Genomic DNA, 14,114 nt, shown 5'->3' with positions numbered 1-14,114 from the left:
CACACACATACTTGTAAAACATTTTTGATTATTTAGGATAAAATCAAAATATACGGGAGGGCACCAGGATGCAGGTCTCTTGTTATCTGGTGTGCACCCTGGGGCATTTGGTGGGCCGCTGTGAGATACATGAAGCTGGACTAAATGGGCCTATGGCCTGATGTAGTGGGGCTGTTCTTATGTTCTTACTCTCATGTGTGAAATGTGACGCACATTAACATGAAGTTATTTTTAGTAGTTTTAGAAGTTGCTTCCATGAAAGCAACTTTTTATTAGAACTTTACTTCTGCATTTATTTCTTTGGGTTGTTTAAGGTGTATTCATTATATTTATTTCAGAAAAGTGTATTAAAATGTATAAAGAAAAATTGTTTTATTAAATCTTTTGGTGTAAATTGTCTTGAGTCTGAGGTAAATACAGCAGGTCCCATTATCTGCGGATTCGCTTATCTACAGTTCCCTGCAGTCTCCCCATCCCTGCATGCCCATTATCTTTGTTTATGTTCATAATTGTGTGCAAAATGACTCTTGCTTTAACTGAGCAAGCAGGCACTCAGCCTCTTGCTTTAACAGACAAGTAAGCAGGCAAGCTAGAAGGGACAGTGAACCTGCAGGAACACATTCCTCACAGATACAGGGGCCCTCCTGTACTTGAGATTGGGGGAAAGGCATGACAATAAATCAACTGCATTATCATTTGCAGGTTTATGGTGCTGCAATTCAGTTCTATGAGACGTATTCTGAGGAGAATCTCACAGAAAAGCAAAGATCTCAGTTGGGCTTACCAACTACTCCTGATGGGAAGTCTGCTAGCTCCAAGACAGTCCAAACTAGCAAATGCATCTGCCTTCTTTCACATTGGCCTTTTTTTGATGCTTTCAAGAAATTTCTTACCTTTCTGTATCGTTATTCCATCTCCGGTCCACATGTCCTGCCCATTGAGAAGTAAGTTCTTTGGAGTATTTTGCATTTCACTGCTATTGTCTTCAACGTTGTTGATCCAAGCCAGCCTGTTCACACAGCATGTTCCATCTATCCAGGATCTATCTGGGTTTCCTTATTGGTTTAGTTGAGACATCATACTGAACCAGGATTAAGGAAGCTTCACTATACTGTGGGATGATGTCTAAACTGGAACATCATAATTACAATGATTGCTCCATCTCCAGAGGCCATTGTACCTGAAGACTGGAATGCTAAGCAGATAGAAGACAAAAGCAGTCAGCTCTAAACCATGGTTTGATTATTTGAAGGCTTAAACCATGATTTGGCATTATATGTGATTTGAACCACTTTGCCTGTTTGCCTGCCCCATCTATGTCCTTCAAACCAGGTTCCTGGTGCTTGCACTTGCAAAATACCCCCCCCCCCCACGTTTGAAAATACTTATATATTGGATATTTGTGGCAAGTAAGAAATGCTTCCAAGAGTCTGAGCGTAATAGCTTTTGCAATCTGGAAGAGACTTTTTTGGATTGCGGAATTTCCCCCGTTTCAGGCCATTGATGTACCACAATCATACAACACAGAAAACAATTTAACAGTAAAAGTAATTCAATGTAAAAAAAAAACAATAAAAACAGTAGAGCATCACAAGTAACAGCAGCAGGAAGTCAGCTAAAAAAAATGTTATTAGATGTTTGGAAATCGACAAGGTCTTTACCTGACACCAAAAGATAGTAGGGCATGAGGTAAACCGCTCTGGGGAGTGTTTCATAGTTGTGGTGTAACAGCCAAGACCTTCTCCATAGTTGCCCCCTACCACAGAATGCAGAAGCAGCTGGCAAAAGGCCTCCAACAACGATCTCAATTTGTCCCCACTTCTTTTGCTGCAGTTTGGTCAGGCACCGCTCACTGTTGGAAGCTCTGCACTGAAATAAGCACACAGTTGGATAAACTGTGCTATACCAGTTGCAGGGATCCTCCTTGTTGACTTCCCAGAGGCAACTGGTGGGCCATTGTGGAAAATGGAGTGCTGAAGCAGGTGGGCCTTTGGTCTGATCCAGCAGGGCTCATCTTGTGTTCTTGCACTGAATATTCTTATGCTGGATGCCATATCTACTTATACCGATATCCTGTATTCCATAAACAGGTTCATTGTTTATAGTAAACTAAAACTGGTATTTCCTCTTTCCCAGGCATATTTCTCATTTTATGCACAAAGTTCCTTTTCCGTCCCCACAAAGACCAAGGATTTTAGTTCAGGTAAGAATAAATTTATCTTTTTTTTTGTTCATATTTTATTAAATTTTGAGTCCCTTCATGAATGAACATACATCATTTGATTTCTCTGTGCTTGGTGACTTGGTAGGTATAATAAATGTGTGACCTGACTCTACTAAAAACAATGCAGATTAGGCAATGTGAAAGTTCTTTTAAAGGTTTCTTTAAAAAAAAAAAACCCTTTTAAAGGCGTCCAGGCCAGACACCATCACCACATCCTGTGGCAAGGAGTTCTACAGACCAACCACATGCTAAGTAAAGAAATATTTTCTTTTGTCTGTTCTAACTCTCCCAACACTCAATGTTGTGGAAATTCATGCTTACATAGTTGATGCTGAGGTGAAGATTAGGAAGTCCTATCCTCTTGTCCAGAGTTATAATGCTGTTTTAAATACCCCTCATTCTGAGGGCTCCTTCTTCTTCTTTCTAAAACCTTTATTGGCATATCAACACAACACAATTAACACTTATACTTTACAATTGTCATAACAATTTGCATAACAACCCAACTTTTAAAACAGAATATCAGAATTATTTAAATTCTGACCATTCTGAGGGCTCTTTCCTGTATTTATGATGTGCATAGAATTAACCCTACTTTGGTTTTAAGGTGTACGGTGGTACTTTAATACAGGGCTCTTTCTCAAAGTGCAACCTCCTTAATAACAGCTGAATATGTGATAACAGCTGATAAGTTAAGACTTTTCAGTTAGCTTTTTAAAAACTTTATACCTTGATTAATCTTGAACATTGAATTTAACTTGAAATCAAAGCAATTTGGTAGAGAGATTGTCAAATGGTACCAGATATGAAGGATAATGTGGCCAAATTCCAAAAATATCTGATGAAGAATAGCTGAGTTACAATAGTTAAAACACTTTGCTTTGAGGTACAGGGCTTCTCTGTTTGCTTTCATTTTTGTGTTCACCCCAAAGTTACACACTTTCCTTTTCCCCTTTTTGTTCCTTTTACCACATCAACAATTCAGAGCTATTGCAGTGGGTTGGTACAAATCCATTGTGTTTTCCAAAAACAAAAAGGTTTCAGAGTGCTGTGCTAGATATGATAGGTAGGGTTGCCAGATACAAACAGAGACAGAGTGCCTATAGCTTTAACCATTGTGTAGAAGAGGGAATTATGGCAGGTGCAGCTATTTAAACCAAAATTCCCTCTTCTATACAGTAGTTAAAGGTGTAGCCATTCTGTCCCCGTTTGTATCTGGTAACCCTAGTGATAGGGAAATTTCATGAATAGGATGTTGTGTTTTTGAAAAAGTGTTGATAGCAGCCATGGATGGGGCTGGGATTCATTCTGAGTCTGCCATGCTGGGTGTGAGCATTAACCCTTTTGCCTGTGCTGTTTATGAATTGAGATGGCCCAAATCCCCAGTGATGATGGTTATGTAAGGTAGAATGTACATCTCCTCTATTCCTGAGAAGGAAAACTGTAGGTACATGTAAGCTAAAACCAAATTAGATGTGTGCCTAATTGTTCAACATGGGGGTAGGGATATTTTTTTTGTAAAACATGGTGGATTTATAATGTGGCAAAACCGTGATGGGGCCAGTGGCGTAGCCAGAGGGGGTGCAAAGCGCTAGGTTTTGCAGGGAGCCTCAGTGCAGGGTGCAAGTGGCCCCCTCCCGTTTGAGTCATTCCAGGTAGGGGGAGCAAAATGGTGGTGACTAGCTGAAATGGCTCTGAAGGGAAGGAGGAAGGGCCTCTTGCACACCACGGTGAGGGTCCCTGCAAAACTTAGCCCTTTATACCCCCTCTAGTTACACCACTGATGGGGACAATTTTAGTACTTCACTAGTTCGCCACAGTTTTGATCCCAGGCGTGCCCTACCCCATACACTATTTTTAGTTGGGGGGGGGGGAATCAGTGAGCGTTTTTTCTAACCAAAAATAGCATGCAAGGCAGGGCTGCAGTCAGGATCAAAAATGGTAAAGACAAAGTGCTAAAGCCCCATTAGCCCCCCAATTTGTTGTTACCACATTTTTTGGGTCCACCTTGCTATTTATAAACAATAGTAACATGCCCCATATTGTGCAGCTGCCATACTGTCATAAATATTGTGTGAGCACAATATCGGAGAATGTAGAAAATCTGGGCAATTTTAATTTTAAAGCTAAAGCATAGAATTTGTTTGCTGCTTGCATGGCAAGGCGATTCTGACAAACACAGTAACCTACAATGTCCATGCTTTTAGGAGCATAAAGGAATGTGGAAGTGTCTTAACTATTCTATTAAGCCTGAGACTTTTAGATCCTAGACTTTGGATATCATTGTGGGTCTTCTTAAGGGCATTCTTCCTGCTAAAGAAACTTTTGGGGAAAAGATATCTGTGTTTAAATTCTTTAGGGCGCAGTCCTAACCCAGCGTTTGGCTGGCACAAGACACTTGCACCAACCCGGGGTTGTTGCAACTGTGCCATAACATGCCATCTTAAACTTCAGAATTTAATATAAGGGTATAAGTTATTTAAAAATGAAGTTATGCCACATGTGACAATGGTATGGATTCTGTCATGGATAATACATGTTTGCTAAAATTGTCTTGTAGTAGTACTTGTGCTTACTTGGTTTCCCAATGTGTTGTGAAGTTTTTTATTTCTGCCCAAGTGCAAGAAATGGTAGGAATGTCTTTGGTCAGTTAATGGCTGTCTTCTGCATACACCATTATGAATTTTTTTCAGGTATGAACTGGCTCTGTAATACCAGATAGTGATTTAAAATTTTATTTTTTATCACAAATTTTCCTTTAATTGTTTTATCTGATGTCTAAAACATAATGTACACATAAAAATATGCTTCTCAGCCTTTTAATTTTGTTCCGTATTTGTTTTTCAAGTAAAACATTAATTTCTTTAAACACTGCTTTTTTATTTTAATAGCTTTCACCTCACGACAGTCTGATTCTTAGTCAGCCCATATCATCACCTCTACCACTGAGGCAAGTAAAAATATAATTTTATAAGTGTCGTGTTAGCTGGAGGTGGGGGGCAATTTGAGAAATGAGTGACATGAGGAAAAAAGAAAGAGAAAAATATTTGGAGTCAGAGAAATGAGCTTCTTCCCATTTTCTTTTAGCCATTTACCAACAAGGAAAAATTGGAACATTTTTTTTAACTGTGAATAATAACTCTAGGGTTACTTTTACTAGAGTCCTTTTACTAATATTATTTCTACTGATCATAATACAATACGTTTTGTTATTAAGCTTTTCAGTACATATCTTTAGAGAGGAGGGGGAAGAGTTGTGATAGTACCAAAGACAATACTTCTTTTTTCATCTTCTTTCAGTGCTGTATAATTTGATCTTTTTTTACTGTAGCTTAACAGCTACAGTAAATTTACAGGAGCCATTTAATAACTAGCGTGGGGTGGGGTTTAGACTTGAACCAGGGGGGCCAGGGTCTCGGTCCTTACTGTAACCACAAAGCTAAATACTGGGTGACCTTGGTCTTCTGCAAAACCTATTTCACAAGATTGTAGTGAAGATGAGAGTGGGGAACTGTGCAAGTCACAGGTCACCCTGAGCAGTCTGGAGGAAGAGTGGGACAAAAATCAGTGTTCATCAGTATTCTTTTTTCTTTATATAATAGTGGTGGCAAGTTTTCAACTCTTCTGCAGAACCTTGGACCTGAGAATGCTGTAACTCTCCTTGTATTTGCAGCTACCGAACATAAAATCCTTATCCATTCTTTACGACCTTCTGTCCTTACCAGTGTAACAGAAGCACTTGTCTCTGTAAGTAGCATTTGTTTCTGAAATGCCACACAGTTTAAAAGTTTTTTGTCAGGAATAAAAGTAAAAAAATTCACTGGCTGTACTAGGGACCAGAATCTACCCACGCTATTTATTGGTGAAGTCCTTTACTTCCTCAGAAGAAATGTGGACTAGAATTTATTCATGTACAGGCGTGCCCCCATTTCCACAGGGATTCCGTTCCGGAACGCCCTGCAGTTAAGTAAAACCGCAGATACAAGGGAATACCTCCCACCTTCCAGAGGATAGGGGAGCTGAACTTCTGAACCTAGGAGGGCTTCCCTGGCCCTCCTAATGTATTTTAATGGCATAAAAATGTCACTTCCAGTTTTTGGCTGAAAACTGGAAGTAGCATTTTTCAGCCTGTAATCTTCATTCTGAGCCCAGCAGAGGTCATGGGTGGATGCTCCTGGCCTCTGCTGGGCTCAGAACAGAGAGCAGAGCTCCCCTCACCTCTCAAGGGGACATGCATGGGGAGGGCATACCCAATCTGTGCATATGGAATCCATAGGTACAGGGGCCCCCTGTATTTTCTACTGTGACCAGGTTCCAAAGCTTCATACAGCTAGTACTGTAAACCCAGGGGGCTTGAGACTATTTTGCTTAAACAGCAGCTGCTTTGCAAACTGCTTTTGAAGTTGAGAGGAGCTTCAAACACAGTTTGGACTGTAGTGTGGAAGTCAAATGTTGAAAGAAATAAAATCTTGAATCCCACTGAGTTAGTGCAGTCCCCTTGCGTAAGTGTAAGCAGCCCATTGGATCCTCGTTTCTGCTCCATGCTGGGAGACATGTTCTAAATATTTTCTTGGTTGTTGTGTTTTTACTCTCTGAGAATGTTTGTGCAGATGCTGAGGTTGTTTTGAATGCTCTCTCTCCTGCTTTTCAGTCAGTTTCAGACTGTGGGACTATCATTGAACACAGCCTCCCAGGAAGATCTTCTGCACAGCCCCTGTTAAAGTGAGTGGAGTTCTCTTGCAGAATTCCCATTCATTTCAATAGGGCCTGACAAGAAAATTCCATGGAGGATTGTGCCCTTGTGTCCCTACCAGGCAAAATCGTAAAAAGAAAAAAAAATTTACAAGGAAGGAACTATAGTTTTTCACAAGCTCTAAATTACAGCTGTATTGATGTGTCTGAAATAGACAGTTCATGCTGAGTATGCTTCATATGTGTAATAGTGTTTTGGAGATAGTTGTTTTTACTTGAAGCACATCTGTTTGCACTGCTTTTTTTCCTTTTAAGATGATATTTCCTTTTCACTGGCCATGCCCGTACATTCCTCTCTGCCCCCTGGCCCTGGCAGATGTTTTGAGTGCACCATGTCCATTCATAGTAGGAATTGATTCAAGATATTTTGACCTCTATGACCCTCCACCAGATGTTAGCTGCGTTGACCTAGATACAAACACCATTTCACAGTAAGTATTAAGTACTTTTCTGAACTGCTTCGTAAATATTTAGTGGCAGATGCAAGGGTAAAGCCGAATTCCAAGCCCCCCACCCCAGTATCTTAGTGCCACTTAGAAACTTCACTTGATTGCTCAACAGTAGCTGATTTGCAGCTATGTAGGTGAATTGATTCAGTTGAAAACATTGTGTTGGACATACTGAGCCTGTGATGTTACATCTGTGATAACTCATTCACACTTACAATTTGCCACTTAATAATAATCATGATAACACTTAGTATGTATAAGGTGCATTTTAGATATTTAAAGCTTAACACATACATTTTCTCAGTGATCCTTAAAGCAGCCCTGGAAGCATAAGTTCCATATTGGGTGAGAACACAGTGATCTGCTTAACTCAGTGAAAGTCCTGGCCACTGTGGCTCCCGGGCGCATGCCTGGAGGTTCTGCCCCCCCACCTGGATGTGCTGCCCCCCCATGCCCACTGCCATCCATAGTTGTTCTGAGGGCCAGGGAGGCTGCATATGGCTTTTCTGGCCCTCAGAAGGTCTTCTAAGGAGAAGGAGGGTGCAGGGAGCCCTCAGATTCCTCCAGAAAGCTAAAAATAGTAATCTTAACCTTTTTCCAGTTTGCAATTATGAAACCAGAAATGAGTTGTGATTGCTATTTTTAGCTTTTTGGAGGCTTGGGGAGCCTGCAGAGGGGTCTGTCGGCTCCCCGCACCAGCCAGAGGGCCAGCACTATCATGGGTAGCCCTCAAAAAACCCCTTTGGCTCCGGCAGCAACACAATCATGGTGATTGCAAACCCTGGAGAGTTTGGGAACTGCTGTCTTAGTGGGAGAAAGACAGGATAAAAATATGTCAAGGGAGGCCTGGAATGGGTGCCTTAACTCCCCTCACCCAGAATAAAAATACCATTGTCTCACATCTTTCACACACTTTACTTGTTCAGATTCAATTACATGCACTCTGCAAACAAAACAGAGAAAAACAACTATTTAAATAGTGCAGACAATTCCACTTGCCATTCTGCTTACAAAATATATGCCCTAGGAGGAGCCTAAGATCAGAGAATGAAGCTGCTGTTCCCACAGTTGGTCTCAGTTCCCATCTGTGTCTTGTAGTTTTTAAGGAGACAGGATGTATTGTTGGCTGTGAGGGATTTCCAAGGTGATTTTGAGTATATGTGATTTTGGCCTTATGCACTGACAGCTGAATGTAATCCTCCCGTAAGATGCTGGCCAACTGTAATCCTAAACCAGTTTGTTTCTACCTGTATAGATTTCAGGTATTCTCAGATATTTGTAACAGTCAAGTGCTTGTAGAAAACACAGCTGAAACTAGTCATCATCAGATGCAGCAAGGCTGGGAGATGAGAAGCTGAATCAATTAGCATGGAAGCAAAGGAAAGAATAAGATTTAAAATATTAATAGAAGCAAACAGCAGGCTCAGGGCTTCCCACAGAAAGGCACACAAGGGAGGGAAATCGCTCCTTCTCAGGTTTCCAACAGCAACAGAACAGAGCAAAGGCATGAAAAACTAGAGAAGTCTGCTTCCTAAGATGTCATCTTTTGACAGGGGCAGGTTACTTGTACATGTTGGTGGCTGTTGTCCTCTGTGTCTTTTTTGTAAAATCTTTCATTTTCTACTTATTTTAGACCTGGAGATAAAAGAAATATTGCCTGGAAGATTTTGCCAAAGAAACCATGTAAAAACCTGATGAATACTTTAAATAACTTGTATCAGCAGCTAGCAGAATGTAAGTAGAGAAAGATTTTAAACTGGCATTGATATCAGTTCACCATGGTAATCCATGTTTCCAGGTGGTTAAGTAGTTATTTGTATTTAGTAGCAAGGAGCTTATTGGAAAGCTGGTTTGAAAAGCTAATACAGGTGTGTGCCACTTAATAACGGGGATACATTATCTGATCCCTTTTGTTATGTGATTATTAGGTCGTTAAATGAGCATTCGGCTCAGTCTAGTCAATTGTTGTGTATACAGACACTCTGCTGCAGGCTATGGGAGGCCTGACTGCTTCATTAAGATGGTGTGCTTTGACCACCATCCTATATCAGTCCATCATTAAGCGGAAGGTTGTTAAGCAGCGCATGCCTGCATAGGGAAAAAATGGGTAGTATCCTTGACTTCCTTGTTTTGGCTGAAGAGTCCTTGCTTTGGAGGAAAAAAAACTGACTGCTACATATTGCAGCAGGCCTTATTCTACACAGAGAGTGTGAAACCAACAATTGTCTTTGGCCCTACAGATATGTGAATTTTATAAAAAAGGAACATGAGAGAACCAAACTTACAGACCTTGGTGATTTGTATAAGGTGTATGGAGAGGGGTGGGTAGATTACAGGCCTTCTACTAATTACATCTGTACCATACTCATGTGTCCCTCGCCTCTGAAATGTGAACATTTATTAGTTGCTTTTGGCCAGCTCTTTGTGAAGCTTTGCTGGCCAGTGTTAAGAGTTTTATTTTAGAATCGCTGTTTTGTAACCAACTCAGATGTAGATTTGTACTTGTATGTGCAGGTCATCCCAGTATAGGACTCATGAAGTGTGGGGGATAATTGGCACTGCTCCTGAACTACCATTTTGCATCTGGCTCTACTCCCAACCAGTATTTTCCTGTTGGCTTTTTATTTTTCTCCCTGGGGAATCCAGTGTTGATTGGGAACCACATGTAACCCCTATTAACATAATTCGGAGCTATACAGGCACAGTCCCTGGTGGCTTTCACCCTCAGACTTTTAAGTTATTTCACTGATCGTGGTATATATTTCAGCACATTGCATGAATTGTCCCATTCTGTGTGGATGTCACTGAGTTTTTACTTAGACCAATTCTGTCATTGTTTCCATGGCAACTACTATTCTGCAAAAGTAAATGTGCTTGTCTGGGTATTTTGTACATTTAAAAAGCTACGTATTTCATGCTTCCCTGCCATAGTTAAGAACTTCATTCCGTGGGATGTATTTAAATTTAACACCTGACCAGAGTATACTGTGGTCTTTCAAGTGACACCTTGAGGGTACACATCAGCTGAACATAAACATTTTTGTTGGTCATTGAAATGAACAATGTTTGGGCTGATAGGCTGTGGTTGAAAAAAGCTGTTCACGCAATTGCATAAAGCTGTTCATTTCAATTTTTGAAAGCCTTTGTATTTTTGATGGAGACGGACAGACAACACTTGCTGCTTTTAAGGTGGCACAATGAATTTAGCAAGGTTGGCTAATGAACTAGAATTTTGTAAGCCCTGTAGAATAAAAGGGAAACTGCTGTCTGTTACTACTGGCAATATTTTCACAGTTCAACCTTCTCTTCCCTCACAGTGCAGCAAAGGCCAAGGGATGATGTGCTGATGGAGGTGGCTATGAATGACTATGATTTTCATTCAGGGAGTAAGCGGCATTTGTTAGATGTGGAAATCCAAGAAGCATTTCTCTGCTTCATGGCATCTATACTGAAAGGTTACAGGTCATATCTAAGACCAATTACTGAAGCACCTTCTGAAACAGCAACAGATGCAAGTTCCCTCTTTGAACTGCAAGGTATAACATAGGATCTTAGACTTTCCTTTAATTTGCAATTAATTGAGGGGAAAAAGTTGGTTGACTTGGAAATATAGTTTATGCCTTATACAGAAATATGTGAAATGCTGGTCAGTTTCTCTAATGTTACTGAAGTTCATGCAATTTAATTTGAAATGTCTGCCATTGTTCCATCTAAACACAACCATTCAAAGCTCTAAATTTCACTTCATACATGACTACTTTTAATAAATTCTTTGCCTTTTTGTGTCCAGTATGATTATATTAGTATAGGGGGGAACTCTGAAGCGAAATCAGATGTACCCCTTGCCAACATAGACTTTACGGTTGTATTAGGAGATGGTTTAAAACAAAGTTGATTTAAAGACCTATATATAGAAAAAGAGTATTGTGTATATAATTTAATTTTTTTAATGGGAAAACTCAATTAGCACCATTTTAGCTAACATCTGCATTTGGTATAAAGCGTAATATGGGGGGGCCACAGACCCGCCCCCCCATGCGCCCCCTCCAAGGCGAGAGGAGCTCTGTTCCCCTTGCCTCCTAGGGTTTTCTGAGCCTAGGCTCAGAATGAATGTTACAACTAAAAAAACGCTCCTTCTGGTTTTTCATTAAAAAAAGAAGTAATGTTTTTAATGCCTTATAAGGCATAGGTAGGTCCAGATACACATGGCTTCTGCAGGGCTCAGAAGACCCTCCAGAGGCAAGGGAATTTGTGTGTGTGTGTGTGTGAAGTAGTTTGTTTTTTCTATATGCCTTGTCCTGTTTAATTTATTTTCACTTTTTAGTAGACTATACTGTACGCTCTGTTCTAACTATGTTCAGAATGTCACTTTTTGATTTGGGTTTTTTTTTTTTCTAATAGGATTCTTAAAAAGCCGTGATCGTTCACATCAGAAGTTCTACACTATGATGACAAAGACTCAAATGTTCATTCGCTTCATTGAAGAATGTTCCTTTGTCAGTGATAAAGATACAAGCCTTGCATTTTTTGATGACTGCGTAAATAAAGTAAGTGTGGCTGATAAATTTCTCAGTTGTACTCCATTTGATTATGCTTACTCTTAGCAAAGTTTTTAATAAGTATGGTAAGGCCCTCTCAGCCTCCTGTTGTCCTCAAGTTCATGTGTGCATGATGAAGTGGGGCATGTCTTTATCTTTCAGTCTCTTTACCACTGTTGCCCATATAGCTGATTGAAAACTGGCATCTGTTCAGGGGAGAACACAGCACCGTTGTGGTTTCTGGGTAATTTCTTCCACAGTAGAGGAAGGCATCCTAGGATGGGTAACACCCTGGCACTTTCCGCACAGATTTACGAAAGCAGGCCTCTTCCCCAGTAGTTTTCTTTTCTGCCCCTGCAGAACAAGCATACAGACTCTGCTATCCACAGGTCACTTTGTGCAGGATCTTGGTCTTTTTCTGCAATGTTTTTCTCCATCAGTTTGGATTTTCTAGGACAGGACAGGGAAGCGCTTCAAGACGTTATGCCTTCTAACAAGCAATGGAAAAGAAGCTTTTTACAGCTGGTTAAGAGTCTGCAGCAAACCATAAGGGTGATACTTGTCATCCTGGCTCCCACCAGCAGGAGTGTGGCAGACTCTCCAGTCCCACCACCCACTCCAAGCAAGAAAACAGTGGTTGTGGAGTGGCTTCACTGATTGTGCCTCATCTTGGGATGACACCCTCGTGGTGGGTGAAAGTCCAATGTTTCTTTCACTGTCCATAGAACAGGATATCCTGTACCACCTTGGCCAGGTCTAGGCATTTTTGAGTTTCTGGCTGATGTGGACTCTGTGGCAGGCCACACTGTGGGGTGGCAGCCAAACCAGAAGGCTGAGGTGCAAGGGCTGGGGTTCCAGCTGCAGTAACTGCATTGTGATTCTGTGCCTCAGTAACATGAACTGTATTTATCTATCTTATTTGTTCTGATGCCAAAGGTTTGTTTCTGGCAGGTTTTATTAAGTCTGTAAGTGTCCAGGTAATTAAAATGTTCACAGCTGGCTTGCAATCTGGGAATAGTATGCCCTTGAAATTTCTGAAAACTGCAGAAGTATTCCACAGGCAATGACATTCACTATTCCAAGAGTACCCTTCTGGTAATTGCTGCAGATCTAAAGTACATGCTGTACACCTGAGAGGAATGTAGCAACTGTGAAAATCGAGCATTTGTCCCCATGTCCTAAGAAGGTGGCTGGCTCCCCCAGGTGCAGTTTTATTGATGACAATCAGTCCACTGCTAGCAGGGAAAAAGTGTTATCCAACGGCAGACAACTGGAGCTGTTGCAGGATCCTGTGAAAAAAAATTAGCTCTTTGTAAAGAAAGTGACCATTTGTTCATCTGATGATTGTCATTCCTTGCAGGGTTTGCTATGCAGAGCAGGTCAATGGGGCCAGCTCAACTGAGTTATTGTCAAATAGCATGGTGCTGTCTCTGCAGTGTAAAATACACATGAAAGCAGTACTTAAAAAATAACATCTCTTGTGAATAACTAACTGTGCTGAATTATTTGCAAGATAAGTCACCAAACTAGGCATAGAGAATGTTATGCAAAAGGAATATGATTTGAGACAGCAGATGCCTTTGAAAGTAGCTTGTTGAAAACAACCTGTCATCTTGATACTGAATTGCTAAATCTGTTTACAAAGGAAGTCCAAGCTGCAGCATTTTCTTGCCTTCATTTCTAAGAGATTGGAAACCAAAGGTAGGGGAATTCATGGGGAACTGCTGTCTAAAATAGGTTTTCACATTAATAAATGTTCCTTAGCCTGCACACTGCCAACTGTTTTCTAAATACCACTATAAGAAGAATTTATTTAATTTTAACCAGTTTATGCCCTGCTTTTCTCTGGAATTGGCACTCAAATTAACTCCTTCCAAAACAATTCATTAGTGATTTCAAAACCCAGCCTCTGCCAAAAGTATAATACTTCCTTATTAATCCACTTCATGCAGGTAGATTCGGATAGGACTGGCGACACACGGCTTATAGAACTTGAGGAGACCTACAAGAGTGAGCACACTGTTTTCATAACTCCTCCGGAGATACCTCACCTTCCCAATGGAGAAGAGCTTCCGTCACAGTACAGGTATCCCTGGCAGGAACCTGGCAAATAGTAGTCCTTACTCTCTGTTACCTGTATAACATTTTCTA

General features: G+C 40.7%; 1 protein-coding gene across 2 annotated transcripts in view; it reads left to right on the top strand.

The window, feature by feature from the left end:
* The window catches only part of DENND4A (DENN domain containing 4A), a 64,076-nt gene that overhangs the window by 22,425 nt on the left and 27,537 nt on the right, over window positions 1-14,114 (top strand). For both annotated transcript variants that reach the window (XM_066634849.1, XM_066634848.1), the window contains exons 6-14: window positions 703-944; window positions 2,137-2,203; window positions 5,116-5,174; window positions 5,827-5,971; window positions 7,232-7,407; window positions 9,059-9,159; window positions 10,743-10,961; window positions 11,827-11,972; window positions 13,916-14,049. In XM_066634849.1, coding sequence (XP_066490946.1) covers window positions 703-944; window positions 2,137-2,203; window positions 5,116-5,174; window positions 5,827-5,971; window positions 7,232-7,407; window positions 9,059-9,159; window positions 10,743-10,961; window positions 11,827-11,972; window positions 13,916-14,049 — 1,289 coding nt within the window. The remainder of the gene's footprint in view (window positions 1-702; window positions 945-2,136; window positions 2,204-5,115; window positions 5,175-5,826; window positions 5,972-7,231; window positions 7,408-9,058; window positions 9,160-10,742; window positions 10,962-11,826; window positions 11,973-13,915; window positions 14,050-14,114) is intronic.

This window comes from Tiliqua scincoides, chromosome 8 (genome assembly GCF_035046505.1).
Source record: "Tiliqua scincoides isolate rTilSci1 chromosome 8, rTilSci1.hap2, whole genome shotgun sequence".
NCBI lineage: Eukaryota > Metazoa > Chordata > Lepidosauria > Squamata > Scincidae > Tiliqua > Tiliqua scincoides.
This window is presented reverse-complemented; position numbering and strand designations above follow the sequence as displayed.